Source organism: Natator depressus, chromosome 4 (genome assembly GCF_965152275.1).
Source record: "Natator depressus isolate rNatDep1 chromosome 4, rNatDep2.hap1, whole genome shotgun sequence".
Taxonomy (NCBI): Eukaryota; Metazoa; Chordata; order Testudines; family Cheloniidae; genus Natator; species Natator depressus.
Genome location: NC_134237.1, coordinates 92,036,475 through 92,052,957, shown reverse-complemented (window position 1 = coordinate 92,052,957; position 16,483 = coordinate 92,036,475). Strand labels below are relative to the sequence as shown.

Here is a 16,483-nt window from a genome sequence, read left to right as displayed (position 1 = left end):
GAAAGAGTAATCTGGAAGCTATCTGGATTTGCACTTCAGCAGAATTTACTAAATTCAAGATACAGAACTACTATAACAGGGTGCTCTGCCCTTTTCAGAGCCAGGGATCATATCACATCACTATGTTGCACTGTAACAAACTGTAGAAAAAAATACAATCTGTATGGAATTAGTATTGACTGTCAGCCAGGCAAATAGCCTGAGTTTAGTACAATAGGCAGAAACTGGGTTATTTTTTATGTTGCTCCAGCTACCAGAGGTCAAGTTTATAATATGTACATTTTCAAACTGACTGATGTTTTAGAATCTGTCATTTAGAAACGTTATTCATGTGTATTTGGAACCAATTGCTAAATTCATCTAACAGAACCACATTTCATTGTCCTTAAATTCTATTCATTTGTTTGCGGTTAATAAATTCTCAATACTTAAAATAAAACAAACAAACAAAGATCCATAAGCAGTTAAAACAGGGGTTGGCAAACTTTTTGGTCCAAGGGCCACATCTGGGTATGGAAATTGTATGGTGGACCATGAATGCTCATGAAATTGGGGGTTGGGGTGCAGGAGGGGGTGAGGGATCCAGCTGTGGGTGTGGGCTCTGGAGTGGGGCCAGAAATGAGGAGTTCAGGGTGCGGGAGAGGGCTCTGGCAGGGGGTTGGGGTGCAGGCTCCGGCTGGGGGTGTGGGCTTTGTAGTGCAGGAGGGTGCTCTGGGCTGGGACTGAGGGGTTCGGAGGGTGGGACAGAGATCAGGACTGGGGCAGGGGGTTGGGGCATGGGAGGGAGTCGGAGGTGCAGGCTCCGGGCAGTGCTTACTTCAAGCAGCTCCTGGAAGCAGCGGCATGTCCCACTTCCGGCTCCTACACGGAGGCCCGACCAGGCGGGTCTGTGTGCTGCCCTGTCTGCAGGGCGCTGCCTCTGCAGCTCCCATTGGCTACGGTTGCCAGCCAATGGGAGCTGAGGGGGCAATGTGTGGAGCCCCCTGGCTGCCCCTCTGCATAGGAGCTGGAGTGGGAACATGCTGCTGCTTCTGGGAGCCGCACAGAGCCACAGAGCGGCATGGCATGCACTGGAGCGTTGGAGCGGGGCAAGCCCCAGACCCTGCTCCCCGGCAGGAGCTCAAGGGCCAGATTAAAACATCTGAAGGGCCGCATGCGGCCCCCAGGCCATAGTTTGCCCACTCCTGAGTTAGAAAGCCATTCCTTCTATGTTCTAAAGATTACAGAGCACTGGGACTTATCATCTGGGAATTCACTACTAAATAAAACTATGATTTCTATCTTGAACAACTGTACAGAGAAGAAAAGTACCATGTACTACCTTTCCTTGTAATTTCAGGCATAAGGTAACATAGGCTCACATAAACTATTATTAAACAAACTTATATCTATATAACAAATGCCTTCTGTATAATGGCATCATACAGGTGGCATTTATTTGTTTAGATCTTTAAATTTATTCATGGTGGTGGGGAATGTAAATCACAAAATATTCCCTTTTTAAAATCACTTTATGATCTGGATTATTATGAATGTCCATGCACACAAAAAAGTTTTGCTCAAGATGTTATTACCCTTAGAGCAGAATGTGACTATTGCAAGGGAAAAACATTTGTCATTGATATTTTCTTGCCTTATATAATATATATTCTAACTTAATATATAATCCATCCTACTAAATTGTGTCTGGAAATAAGCAACCTACTGACAACACGCCAAATGTTATCAGTCTACTATTACAGGCTTTCTTGTTAGAGGCCATTTTATATCTAATAAACCATATAGGATGTCAATGGCAAACAGGTGAAGTATATGACTTGAAGTGTGATTTCAAAGCAATTTGAAATCCTGAAAACATTACATCATCTCGCCCCTCTCCCTGCCAATGCAGAAAATGTTCACATAAGTGATGTATTTACTGCCAACCTGGCTTAAGGTCTAAAGAAGAATTAAATATGTTATAGTCGTTCAAATTCCTTCTTTCCACAAACTGGTTCTGGTAAATGTATTGTGTTCCTCATTTTTCTCAAAGACCTCCTTCAAAGATAATTTATGCCATTATTGGCTCTGTCACTGTGTAATGAAAATAAGCTGAGAAAATGAAGCTTCAGATGACTGACAGAATTTTGCCTCAAGAGTAGGAAAAAAGAACCTGACTTCAGTTTTCTGAAGAATCAGGAGACATCAACATTTATTGTTAGAGATAGGCACAAACCACAAACTTGGGTTCTGGATCTGAATTTCTCAACATCTCTTACATGGTTACTCATCACTGCCAAAAAAGCTTTATTATGCATTCTACCCTTTTATAAAATAGCTTTGAAAGGGCTGAAATTTTTGTCTCACATAGTGACTTAGAAGTGACAGAGTTAAATAATTACTTCTGTGGGGAAACCCCAAGAATGGGGACAGAAATTGGAAATTTCCAGTCACGTTGTTTCAGTGTCATTTTCCCAATTGGGAAGAGGAGGTGTTCTTTGCCCTTCTATGGAGAAGGGAAGTATGACTGTACAAACTTACAAACATCCTGAGATCCATTGGGAAAATTCTGATTCAGGACCAGTCGGGCTAAACATTTTTAATTCCTGTATTAGATAATTGTATATTAATCCTATAATAAGCTGTACTTCCCCTTTATCCAAATTCTTATCCTATCTGTGATTATATGATTCCATTAGAAAGGAGACTAGCATGCTCTATTATGTCCAGAGCATTGTTTCTGCAATCTCTAGAGCTACAGAATTTCTGTTAACCCAATGGGGCTTGAGGAATGCATTTGTCAAGGCTGAATCCCCACACTGTCACTCTGAGTGCAGAAGGTGGGGGCAAGCAAGGATTCTAAAAATTAATACTTGACGCTCCAGGCTTGTATTAAGCTCCCAAGGTTACAGCTTTTCTCTGACCTTGGCTTGGTAAACATTGCCACCACCCAAATGCAAAAAATCCCCTTAGACCGAGGAAGGAGCACTTGGGAATTCCTCCCTGTGGGGTACCCTCAAGCCCTCCCTCCCCCCCGCCCCAGGGAAGAGCTGAGAGAGAAAAAGGAAAGTAGCTGTTGCCACAAGCTAATCAAACAGCATATGCACAAACCAATTAGGACACCAAAAATCCAATCCTATTCTTAAAAAAAGTAAATTTTATTAAAAACAAAAAGAAAGAAACTACATCTGGAATTTAGGCTTTTTGCTAGACTTTAAAAGAGCAATTCCCAGAATTAAGCACCCAAAATAGCTTTCTTGGGGGTTCAGCTTAAAAGTTACAAGGAAACAAAAGCATCTGGAGTCAGCAGAGAGGAGTCCACAAGCCAATAAGAAATAAAAGAAATAACCCTAATCACATCTTTTTAGACATTCCCTAATTTTACTTACATATCTGAGGCTCCAGATAAGTAGGTTCAAGGTATGAATTGATAATCTATAATCATACCTGGTTTAAAGCTGGTTACAGCATTACTGCTCTGTGTCCCTGCAGCCCAGAGAAACAACAAACAAAAGGAAAGTTTCTTTCCCAATTTTAAAAAGTTCTACCTTCTCATTGGCTCTTTTGGTCAGGTGCCCACTCCTTATCTTTTACCTGTGGGTTTGTTAACCCTTTACAGGTAAAGCAAACAGAGAACAGACCAAGAGGGATTTTACAGCTAACTGGCTGGCTGGGTGTCCATTAAAGGGAACTACTCCCCCGCCCTTCATGTATCACAGCATTTTTAACCACTGAAAAGTAGTTTTCCTCAAAAGTTTGATACAGTTTAGAAATATATGGAGCCCTATGCAAGCGGTCTGATTGCAGACATTAAACTGTAACTTAGGTTAACAATTCTGGCCACATGTGGTGCTCCATCAGTGAAAGGGCTGTCAGACAATTAGGTCACATTCTTTCTGTTCCCATCAGATGCAAACACTCGTGTCTCAGAGTTCAAAATTTGCTTTCATGAATATTTTCTAATATTTTCTTCAAATTCACTATTTTGTGTATATATCTGACAGTAAACTCATTCACTATAATGTTTGCAAAAAGTGAAAACAAAAGGGGCATAAACACAGCCAAAGTAGAATCGACATTTTGATTTGGGAAAATATTCACAAAACACATGCTTTAATCTAGGCTGGTGTAATTTTAAAAGGATCTTTGTGATTCAAATATTAATACGCAATTTAGTATTCTGAAAATATTACATGATAACTGCTAATCCACCTAATATAATTAGGAAAATACTTCATTTATTTCATTCACAGATAGTTTATAAATTTGAAAAAGTAGCTACTTTAAGAAATGGAACAAAGATGGCCTTTCACAAAGAGCACATATTACTTATGAGCTTTACTATACTTAATATTATTTTTGAAGACTTTCTGATTTATGTACATCTGCTCTGACCTTTCCCATGTTTATCTTTTCGTGCCTGGTTTCCTCTTGCCACTCCCATGCCTTCTTTGTTTTATCATTTCAAGTTTAGTCATATCACAACTTGTGTTTTATATTTTCTTATAGCTGGAAACCCTGATCTTGCAAAAACTTTATGCACTGTGAATAGTCCCATCGACTTCAACGTGACTACTCACACTGTAGTAAATTAAGCATGTGTATAAATCTTTAAGGGATTTGAACCACAAAATGAAAATGTTGATGTTTATGAAAAAAATATGCACTAAGCATATTCTGACATAAAAACAAAGAGTAACTGAATGATAAAAGACCAGCACGTGTACAGCAACAACCTAATTCCAATGCATATGAAAACCCTCAACTGCTTTCTCAAGAGAGTAAAAATACAAAGGGTAGGCCTGAATCTCCACTGCTTAGCACTTTGTTTAATCAATTAGACATGTGTAAATGAGAGTACCTGTGTGGTTTGGTGTGTGCAGTGTAGTTGTAGTCGTGTCAGTCCCCGGATATTAGAGAGACAAGGTGGGTGGGGTAATATTTTTTAATGGACCAACTTCTATTGGTGAGAGAGTCAAGCTTTTGAGCAACACAGAGCTCTTCTTCGGGCCTGGGAAAGGAACTCCCAGCAAAATGCAAGGTGTAACACAGGGGTAGGCAACCTATGGCACATGTGCCAAAGGCGGCACGCGAGCTGATTTTCAGTGGCACTCACACTGCCCGGGTCCTGGCCACCAGTCCGGGGGGCTCTGCGTTTTAATTTAATTTTAAATGAAGCTTCTTAAACATTTTAAAAACCTTATTTACTTTACATACAACAATAGTTTAGTTATATATTAAAGACTTATAGAAAGAGACCTTCTAAAAACATTAAAATGTATTACTGGCACGCAAAACCTTAAATTAGCGTGAATAAATGAAGACTTGGCACACCACTTCTGAAAGGTTGCTGACCCCTGGTGTAACAGATTGTTGAACAGAAATAGTTAGCACATACTGTAAGGGATCATTCAAGGTAGAGTGGCCCATTAATATCTGTAAGCGTGTAGGCGGGTGTAACTCTCCCTCGCTGTCAGTCTCTGACGGAGGCCATGCCGCTTTGCTGACACGCTCCTGAAACCGCAGTCTAAGTAAAGGGGGAAGTTAGTGGTCTCCAGCTCCAACCCTTAGGCAGGGTAGTGCCGCAAATACTTCAGGGGCCCAGACCCTCAGCCAGGGCGGGCCACCACACAGTCTATGGCTTGAACCCTTAGGCAGGGTAGCTGCGAGTGGTTCGGGGGTGGGGGGGCAGGCCCTCAGCCACGGCAGGGCACCAAACAAACAGTCTAGAACACAGGTAGAGGTTAGGCACCCAGCAAACAGTTTAGGGGGCTGGCAGAGGTGAACACCACCCTAGTTTTTCGTCCTGGATCTGGTGGGCAACAAACAAAGGCAGGCCTCTTGGCCTAAGGAGGGGGAATACTGCCACCCCAAGGGGGGTGAGGGTGGCAGGGGTAGGAGAACGCAGGCCCTCCCGACTCCACTGCGTCCCAGGCCAGAGCCCTAACAGTGGCAAAGTGGTCTTGCCACTGGGTCAGCAGGGAATGTTGGAATGCTGCCTCCCCTCCCCAGCTCTGTCTCCCCTACTGCAGGGGGGAGGGGAGAGGAGGGAGGGAGGGGCTGGCATCTCCACTTGCCCCCCAGCACCCCACTTTTTTGACAAAAGTGGGCATCTGTCCCATTTGCTCTTGCCAACTGATCAAGGCAGCAAAAGCAAACAGGACAAATGCCCACTTTTGAGGGGTGGGGGGAACCCAGGAGGGAAGGGACAGGGCTTAAAAAAGGGACTGTCCCAGCCAACAAGAGACGTATGGTCACCCAAGCCTAGTGGGCAGGCAGTCCAGATCAGCAGTCAAGAGTTTATACGAAGGTCCAAAAGCCAGGAGATCCAATACGAGGGGAAGAAACTTGGGGAAGTTAAGTATGAAGCTGACTGCGAAGAGTTACAAAAGGACCTCACTAAACTGGATGACTGAACAACAAAATGACAGATGAAATTCAATGTTGGTAACTGTAAAGTAATGCACATTGGAAAAGTAATCCCAACTAAACATAAAAAATGATTGGGTCTAAATTAGCTGTTACCACTCAAGAAAGAGATCTTAGACTCGTGGATAGTTCTCTGAAAACATCTACCCAATGTAGAGCAGTAGTCAAAAAAAAGCTATGCAATTATGAAATAGCAGACAAGGAGTTATTTGCCATGAAGGCTCCATGTGAGAATTGGCAACACTGCCTGGGGGGGGGCCAAACATCCCATCCTAGTTTTAACTGACCATAAGAATCTAGAATATCTATGATCTGCCAAAGCACTGAATCAGCATCAGTTGTGTTGGGCCCTATTCTTTTCAAGATTCGATTTCATAATCATGTATAATCCAGGCAACATGAATGGCTAGGCTGATGCCCTCTGACGAAAAGGGGAATACTATTCAGAACCCACTAACCCCAAAGAACCGCCACCTTACACATTAAAACCACACAATTTAATTTGTGGGTCTGTAGCCTCGGACTTCCTTACCATGCTTTGAGCAGCTCTCCCTAATGATCCAACACCACTATCCCTGGGTCAATAACCTCCTCTATATCAATGGCTCCCTATCCATCCCCAAGGGTTTTCCAAGACTGGAAGCGCTGTGCATACATCGTGATACTGCTTAGGCAGGTGACTTTGGGCAATCCAAGACTCTGAGTTGTAGCCCACTTGTTCTGGTGGCCACAAATGCAAGGTGACATTTGGTCCTACATCAGGTCCTGCAACATCTGTGCTTGCACAAAACTCCTCTAGAGCAGGACTTTTGGCCTCCTGATGCCAACCTGGGACCCTTTCCTGGCCCTGGTCACATATTACCCTTGATTTTTATAGTGGAACTACCCGAACCTGAAGGCCTAACACCATACTAACTATCATGGACCAACTCACCAAAACAGCCAATTTTGTACCATGCACACGTGGAAACTACTGCATGCCTTCTAGTTACACATATCTTCCACCTCCATGGCCTCCCAAAACATCTTACCACAGACTGTGGCTTCCAAGTCATATCCAGGTTCTGGAACGATGAGTTTTCCCTCCAAGATGTCCAGATCATGCATCCACCACACATTACCCTCATATGGATGGCCAATCAGAAAAGGTCAACCAGGTGCTTGAACAATAGATTGACAAGTAGGTAGGAGTGATGACTGTGTATTAGATATATAAGTAAAGCATGGCTAGAATGCAAAGCCTATAGGCTGAGGCCTGTAAGATTTTAGTTTAGCCATAGTGGGTCGTAGGCTTAAGAATGCTTGACATGAGTGGTTTCAGAGTAGCAGCAATGGACTGTAGCCCACAAAAGCTTATGCTCTAATAGATTTGTTAGTCTCTAAGGTGCCACAAGTTCTTCTGTTCTTTTTGACATGAGTGGGTAACTTAGGAATAACCATATGCCAGGTAGGTTAGAAGATTACTGTAAAAGATGAGCCAATAGGTGATGTTATGGAAAAATAAACCGCAATGTACTGTCCAAGACCACAAGACGCCTGATTGTAACATCATGGAATGTCCTGTTCTGATTGCAGGTTACCATGGACACATGTTGTGTGTAGATGTTAATGAGAATAAGAGGAACTAAGATAACCTATGAAAAATGGGGCACCCAAATATTCACGGGGTGTGGAAGTACAGATAAGGAAAAGAGGGTTGAAACTCCAATGCGTGTGCACAGGGTGTTAAGCATGGTCAGAACAACAGTATAAAAGAGGTTCCCTGGTTGGGTAAAAGTGGGAAAACCCCAAGGGAAGACCCACGGGAAACCCCAGCAGGAACCACCTCTACCCCTGGTTCAAGTTCAAGACCATGAGACATATCTCGTCCATGACAGCCTGGACCCCCAAATGCATAGAGGGCCCCTGTACTATCTGATCGATTGGGATAGTTATGGACCTGAAGAATTCTCTTGGGAGCCAGCTCATCAGGTGCACACCCCTGCAAAAGTATGGACCTTCCACAGGAATCATGCAGAGAAGTCTGACCCCGTGGATTACCCTAGGAGATGGGGTGGCATCAGGCACCACCAGTCTTGATCCCAGGCCTGGGCAGCTGCCAAGCAGGAGCCTTACTCTGTATATCATCATGTTGCAAGAACTGATGTGGGAACTGCTGCTAATATCCCCCACTCACACACCAGAAGCTACACCTGCTGATTCAGTGGGGTCAGATGAGTAACAGCAGATGGCTGATTGGACACTACTGATCATAAAGCTTCCTATTCCTGTCCCATCCCTTTTCTGAGCAACTAGTTGCTAGGCTTGTTGCTGCCCAGACTGCTGAGACCAAGTCCCCACCTCCCTGCCTTGTTCCTTTTCCCCATATTTGTCCCTATTCCTTTGACCACACCTTGCTCCCCATTGCTGATTCAAGCTGTGACCCTTGGCATGACTTCTGAGTCCCCCTTTGACCTTTGGTGTGACCATGACCTGACCCTACTCCTGACTCTCACCAGTAGGTCAGAGAGCTCTCATTATGGGCCCTAACACCTATCATATTCAAAATGCAGTTTTCTCTTAGTCCCCTGGACAGACCCTGACTAGATTACAGGCTCTCCTCACATCCAGCTTGGTGACTAACCAGGCCATTCTTACCTGGTCTATGAGCTCTGGGATCAGGGGTAGTAATTTTTGCATGGTAATTTTATTTAGGGCACAGTAGTCCATGCACAGCCTTAAGGATCCATCCTTCTTTTTAATGAAAATGACAGGGGCTCTGACTGGGGAGGTGAGTGTCGGATAAAACCCTTTTTAAAATTCTCATGGATACATTCTAATTACAGAACTCCAGTGAACAAACTGAAATTACCACAGTTTTTCCTTTCTGTTTCATAAAGCAAACTGTTTGTTTTTTAGTCGCTAGGAACAAATACAGTATCAAATTTCGAAGCTATAATTAGTTTCAAAAATAATTATAAATTCAATTTACTTTCCAATACCTGGCTGAAAGGTTATCTTTTTAACTACCTCCTTTAATTACAGTTGTGTAGTGTTTATAAAGTGTCAGAATTTTAATGAGAGTTTGCTTTCGAGAGTTCATAGAATTCCATTACCCCTTTCCTTTACTAACCCTTTTTGTACTAAGTTTAATCTCACGCAGGTCACACTAACAATAGTCACAATAGACTCAACTAACTCTGCTGCCCCCATCAGCCTGGGAAATTCATCAATGCTACAAACTACTGACCTTACCCTAAACCCATTTGATTGCAGGCCAGTTGGCTTAACTTTTCTTGCCACTCATCAGCACAAACATGGTAGTCAGTAGCTGACCTGTGAATAGTCAGGAATGCCAAAGAGCTTGTGTTTTTAGATAGGGTCACTGCAAAGAAAAAGAAAAGTAACTTAAATATTTCTTCAGCTAGTTGGTATGCTGTTTGTTACATTGTAAATATAAGAATACTTTCAAAAGTGTCTTTGAGTAATGCAAGATCCAGTTATTTTTTATCTCCTCTATAGTTTATGAAGATTTAATTCAAGAAAGAGGCAGCAGTGCCCATCAGACTCTAGGTAGTCCTAGACAAGACAGTATGTAAGATAACAAACAAGAGAGACATCCTGAAGTTTAGATCAAACCAAACCACTTCAATTCATCATTTGTTTATATGGGGCCAGACTGACAGCCTAACTCATGTTGAGTAGTACCTTACTCCACAAGTAGTCCAACTGAAATCTATGAGACCACTTGTGGGATAAGGTGCTACTCAATATAAGAACAGTATCAGTCTGGCCCTTGATAAATTTATATTGCTCCTATTATGACTATATCAAGTGTGTTTATAGAAATGAAGAACAATCAATAGCTATTGACCACAAAAAAGACCATCCTCTGCCATTATCATCATCTCTTTCCCCAACCTGTTTATTGGCTTAATGTCTGCCTTTGTTTTGATCCTGCACAAGAAAGCTTCCAAATGGCCAAAAATGCACTGAGGTAAACTTAGGTGCCCCTATAGTACTACAGTTTGTGACAGGAACTCTTGACAGAAGGTTTTTTGTGTGCATTTTTCCCCAAATACATATTGTTTTTATTTAAACTTTGTACTTCTCACTTATTCTTGAATTTCATTCATCCGAACTCACTTAGTTATTAAGCATTTTTCATTCATACTACACTGCCTTTACCTCTCTATAAGAAAATTATATATTAATCTTTGATTCCTCCTTCTCGATACTTCTAACTCATGTTTATAGGACTTTTTGTCTCCACTGCCTAAGTAATTTTGATGGATGTGTGCACAACATATTTTCTCAGCAGTATGAATAAAGAATATTTGTTTCTCTAAACAACAGGATATCTTTCTGTTTTACACTAAAAATGTCATAAAACATCAGATTTCTTTGTGGTACTGTATTACCTTCACACAGAGAAATAGATTAGCTTCAGGTAGCATCACATATACAGTGCAGCCAATTGCTGTCTGGTGGAGTTCGGGTATATGGGCCAGGACACTACAACACACACACACATCCTACTTCCTTCAGATATTGCTATTGCTTATGTGGGACTTAAATAATTCTTACTCAAACAGCCATGCTTTGAGAACTCTTATTTTAATAACACATAAAAGCATGAGGCCTTTTTATGGATGCTGGTACTGCAGGTGGGTAATAGCCAGGTTTCTCTGCTGACTGTCCCCTTTCTTACTTCCAGTACATTCAAAATGGAGCTGCCAGGCTTATTTTCTTCTCAGCACCATTGAAGTCAATGGGAATTCTGACACGAAGTTCAATGAGCACAGGATCAAAGCCCTAGTCATTCTGCCCAGGTCACTTCTATACTTCAGTTTCTTCATTGCCTCTCTGCCTTCTTTTACAGCAGTCTCAAGACTCTACTCCTCACTTCAGAAGCTCTCCACATTTCCATTCAGTCAACATCACTTCTCTCATCTTATCTCCTCCTGCACCTTGCAGTATCCATACACTTGTCATCTAACCCTCTCTCTTTCTCCCTTGCCCACTGTACAGTTTGTACTGACTTTCATGCTTTCCTGGAACAGGCTCCTAGTCCAAGTTCTTCCAGCTCCACTTTGGAAAAATGTTAAAAAAACTCAACTATTTCATGACATTTACCATCCACAACATTACTTCCAGCCAGTGGCACAGATGAGACTTACCACAGTTCCATTCGTCTGAGTTGTCCATGCAGTCTAGCTGCCCATCGCACCACAGCTCACGTGGCACACAATCATGACTGGCACATTCAAGCTCATCTGCCTTGCAAAATGCTGCCAAGACAAACACAAATATTAAGATGATGATTTTAAAAATGGCTATCATAAAAATGCACACTAGGATCTGATTGGGTAAAGGCATAGGGACAAGTTCAGAGCAGGTTTATGGAGCGGGAGATAGAGTCAGCAGGCAGAAAATCTGTTCGGGGTGCAGAGGAGGACTCAGCTGGAGGGGATCCGTGGGAGGCCAGCAAACCTCAAAGGTGGGAAGTAGTGTCTGGAAATAGCATGGCCAGGGTACATGATTCAGTGCATCCTACCTACCAAGTTTCAACTATGATCCTACCACTATAGCATTGGAGTCCCTCACAAACTTTAGATGGAAACCTTTTGTTTCTCACTTTTTGCTGGACTGCATTAATCCTAATCCAGACAGTTATTCTGTGTTGATTAGACATTCATCCTTTACCCTAAGGCCTGGTCTACACTACGAGTTTATGTCAGATTTAGCAGTATTAAATCCGAATTAACCCTGCACCCATCCACACAACAAAGCCATTTTTTCAACATAAAGGGCTCTTAAAACAGATTTCTGTACTCTTCCCCAACGAGGGGATTAGCGCTGAAATTGACATCGCCGTTTCGAATTAGTGTTAGTGTGGACGCAATTCGAAGGTATTGGCCTTCGGGAGTTATCCCACAGTGCAATCATTGTGTCTGCTCTGGACAGCACTCTGAACTAGGATGCACGGCCAGGTGTACAGGAAAAGCCCCGGGAACTTTTGAATCTCATTTCCTGTTTGGCCAGGCGAGCTCATCAGCACAGGTGACCAAGCAGTCCCAGAATCGAAAAAGAGCTCCAGCATGGACCGAACGGGAGGTACTGGATCTGATCGCTGTATGGGGAGAGGAATCTGTGCTATCAGAACTACGTTCCAAAAGACAAAATGCCAAAACATTTCAAAAAATCTCAGAGGCCATGAGGGACAGATGCTACATCAGGGACGCAACACAGTGCCGCGTGAAACTTAAGGAGCTCAGACAAGCGTACCAGAAAACCAAAGAATCAAACGGACGCTCCGTGACAGAGCCCCAGACATGCCGCTTCTACACTGAGCTGCATGCAATTCTAGGGGGGGCCACCACTACCCCACCCCTGTCCGTGGACTCCGAGGATGGGATACTCTCCACCATGGCTGAGGATTTTGAAGATGGGGAAGATGAGGAGGAGGACGAGCTTGGGGAGAGCACACAGCACACTGTTTTCCCCGACAGCCAGGATCTTTTTATCACCCTAACTGAAATACCCTCCCAACCCAACGAAGCCGGAGAAAGGACCTCTGGTGAGTGTACCCTTTTTAATATATGTTATAAAAGCAAGTATTTTTTAATGATTAAGTAGCCCTGAGGACTTGGGATGCATTTGTGGCCAGTACTGCTATTGGAAAAGTCTGTTAACGTGTCTGGGGATGGAGCGGAAATCTTCCAGGGACATCTCCATGAAGGTACTCCTGGAGGTACTCTAAAAGCCTTTGCAGAAGGTTTCTGGGGAGAGCAGCCTTATTCCGTCCTCCATAGTAGGACACTTTACCACGCCATGCTAGTAGCAAGTAATCTGGTATCATTGCATGACAAAGCCTGGCAGCGTATGGTCCCAGTGTTTGCTGGCATTCAAGCAACATCTGTTCTTTATCTCTTTGTGTTATCCTCAGGAGAGTGATATCGTTCATGGTAACCGGGTTGAAATAGGGGAATTTGATTAAGGGAACTTTCAGAAGTGGCCGTTCCTACTGGGCTGTTTGCCTGTGGCTGAAAATAAATCCTCCCTGCAGTTAGCCACACGGTGGAAGTGGGGGGACATTGACGCTGAGCTGTTCGCGTTTGGCTAGCAGGGATCTTCCCTGATACCAGCCAGGCAGTGGTGGGAGGGGAAAAGCAATCATCCCAGAGAATTGGATGGGGGGAGGGGGTTAGTTTGGTTTCTGCTGCTGCACGTTAACAGGAAAACTGCAGCAGTAAATGGCCAACTCAACGGGCTTTGCTTGGTATGGGAAAGGAGGGGGCTGCTGTTATGAAGGTTGCAGAAGCCAAAAGACTATGGCTTACCATGGCCGCCTGCAAGCCGAATTCTGTTGCCCAGCCCTGCGTGTGTGATCTCTAACACCAAAGCCGCAGGCACTCAATATAAGATGCAAAATGCGACCTTGTACCAAAATCACATGTGCTATGTAATGTGAATAGTGTTGTTCACTGTGAAAGAGTATAGCCATTGTTCTGTAAAATGTATCTTTTTAAATACTTCACTCCCTTTTTTTCCTCCAGCCGCTGCAAATGTTTCAAGCCTCCCTCCTCCATCCCAGAAGCTATCTCAGATAAGGCGGCGAAAAAAAAAGCACACGCGATGAGATGTTCTCTGAGCTCATGCAGTCGTCTGGCACTGACAGAGCTGTGTGGAGGGACACAATAGCAGAGTACAGGACAGTGACTGATGAACGTGAGGAGAGGTGGCAGCAGGAAGATCAGAGGAGGCATGAGGAAACGCTGGGGATACTGCGGGATCAAACGGACATGCTCCAGCGTCTGGTGGAGGTTCATGAATGGCAGCAGGATCACAGACTGCCACTGCAGCTGCTGCTTAACTGCCCTCCCTCCTCCCCAAGTTCCATAGCCTCCTCACCCAGACACCCAAGAACGCGGGGTGGGAGGCTCCAGGCACCCAACCTCTCCTCCCCAGTGGACAGCCCAAGCAACAGAAGGCTGGCATTCAACAAGTTTTAAAGTGGCCTTTTCCTTCCCTCCTACCACACCCCACCCGGGCTACCTTTCCCTATTTTTATAATCAATTAATAAAAAATACATGTTTTTTAAATGATAGTGACTTTATTTCCTTTGCAAGCAAGATGTGATCAAAGGTGGGAGGCTTACAGGGAATTAGAGTCAACCAAGGGGGCGGGTTTTCATCAAGGAGAAACAAATAGAAGTGTCACACAGTACCCTGGTCAGTCATGAAACTGGTTTTCAAAGCTTCTCTGATGCGCACCGCTTCCTGCTGTGCTCTTCTAACTGCCCTGGTGTCTGGCTGCACGTATTCAGTGGCCAGGCAATTTGCATCAACCTCCCACCCCGCCATAAACTTCTCCCCCTTACTCTCATAGAGATTGTGGAGCACACAACAAGCAGCAAAAGCAATGGGAATATTGGTTTCGCTGAGGTCTGAGCAAGTCAGTAAACTGCGCCAGCGACCCTTTAAACGTCCAAATGCACATTCTACCACCATTCTGCACTTGCTCAGCCTGTAGTTGAACAGCTCCTTACTACTGTCCAGGGTGCCTGTGTACGGCTTCATGAGCCAGGGCATTAAGGGTTAGGCTGGGTCCCCAAGGATAACTATTGGCATTTCAACATCCCCAACAGTTATTTTCTGGTCTGGGAAGTAAATCCCTTCCTGCAGCCGTTTAAACAGACCAGAGTTCCTGAAGACGCGAGCGTCATGAACCTTTCCCGGCCATCCCACGTTGATGTTGGTGAAACGTCCCTTGTGATCCACCAGTGCTTGCAGCACTATTGAAAAGTACCCCTTGTGGTTTATGTACTGGCTACCCTGGTGGTCCGGTCCCAAGATAGGGATATGCGTTCCGTCTATAGCCCCACCACAGTTAGGGAATCCCATTGCAGCAAAGCCATCCACTGTGACCGGCACATTTCCCAGAGTCACTACCCTTGATAGCAGCAGCTCAGTGATTGCGTTGGCTTCTTGCATCACAGCAACCCCCACAGTAGATCTGCCCACTCCAAATTGATTCCCGACTGACCGGTACCTGTCTGGCATTGCAAGCTTCCACAGGGCTATTGCCACTCGCTTGTGAACTGTGACGGCTGCTCTCATCTTGGTATTCTTGTGCTTCAGGGCAGGGGAAAGCAAGTCACAAAGTTCCATGAAAGTGCCCTTACGCATGCAAAAGTTTTGGAGCCACTGGGAATCATCCCAGACCTGCAACACTATGCGGTCCCACCACTCTGTGCTTGTTTCCCAGGCCCAGAATCGGCGTTCCACGGCATGAGCCTGCCCCATTAACACCATGATCTCCAAATTGTGGGGGAACGCGGTTTTAGAGAAAAGTGTGTTCATGTCCTCATCACCGCGCTGCCGTCGCCTCCTCGTCTGGTTTTTCAGGTGCTGGTTCTGCATACACTGCATGATAATGCACGAGGTGTTTACAATGGTCATAACTGCTGTGGTGAGCTGAACGGGCTCCTTGCTTGCTGTGCTATGGTGTCTGCTCCTGCTCGGGCAATCCAGGGAAAAGGGAGTGAAACGATTGTTTGCTGTTGCTCTGGCGGAGGGAGGGGCGACGGACAACATGGCTTACAGGGTTGGCTTAAAATCAACAAAGGGGGTGGCTTTGTGAGAAACAGAATGGCCCCCTCAAGGATAGAACTCAAAACTGGGTTTAGCAGGCCATTGATTTCACGGAGGGAGCGAGGAGAAAATGAATACAAAATAAATCTGGTCTATTTCTTGTTTTGATCCACTTCATCTATCTTTATACATCTTGCTGGCAGCAGACTGTGCAGTACGACCGCTAGCCATCGTCATCACCTGGGTGCTCGGCAGAAGACGGTGCAGTATGACTGCTGGCCATCGTCTTCTGCTGGCTGCAGATTAAAAGACAGTGCACTGCCAGTAGGACTCAATCGCCATGAGACGAAACTTAAAAGGGAAATGACCTGGCTGGAATCACTCCCATGTTTGCCCAGGCACCCGATTAAAAGAGCACCCAGGACTACGTCGATGACGGTTACCAGTCATACTGCACTGTCTGCTGCCAAAAGGCAATTAACTGCTGCTGTGTAGCAAT

The 16,483-nt window shown here is 44.4% G+C and overlaps 1 protein-coding gene across 6 annotated transcripts in view; it reads right to left on the bottom strand.

Annotated features, from left to right (window-relative positions):
* The window catches only part of CORIN (corin, serine peptidase), a 311,181-nt gene that overhangs the window by 35,106 nt on the left and 259,592 nt on the right, over nt 1-16,483 (bottom strand). For all 6 annotated transcript variants that reach the window (XM_074951457.1, XM_074951456.1, XM_074951458.1 and 3 more), the window contains 2 exons: nt 11,568-11,678; nt 9,643-9,772 (listed from right to left, as the gene is read on the bottom strand). In XM_074951457.1, the coding sequence (XP_074807558.1) occupies nt 9,643-9,772; nt 11,568-11,678 (241 nt within the window). The remainder of the gene's footprint in view (nt 1-9,642; nt 9,773-11,567; nt 11,679-16,483) is intronic.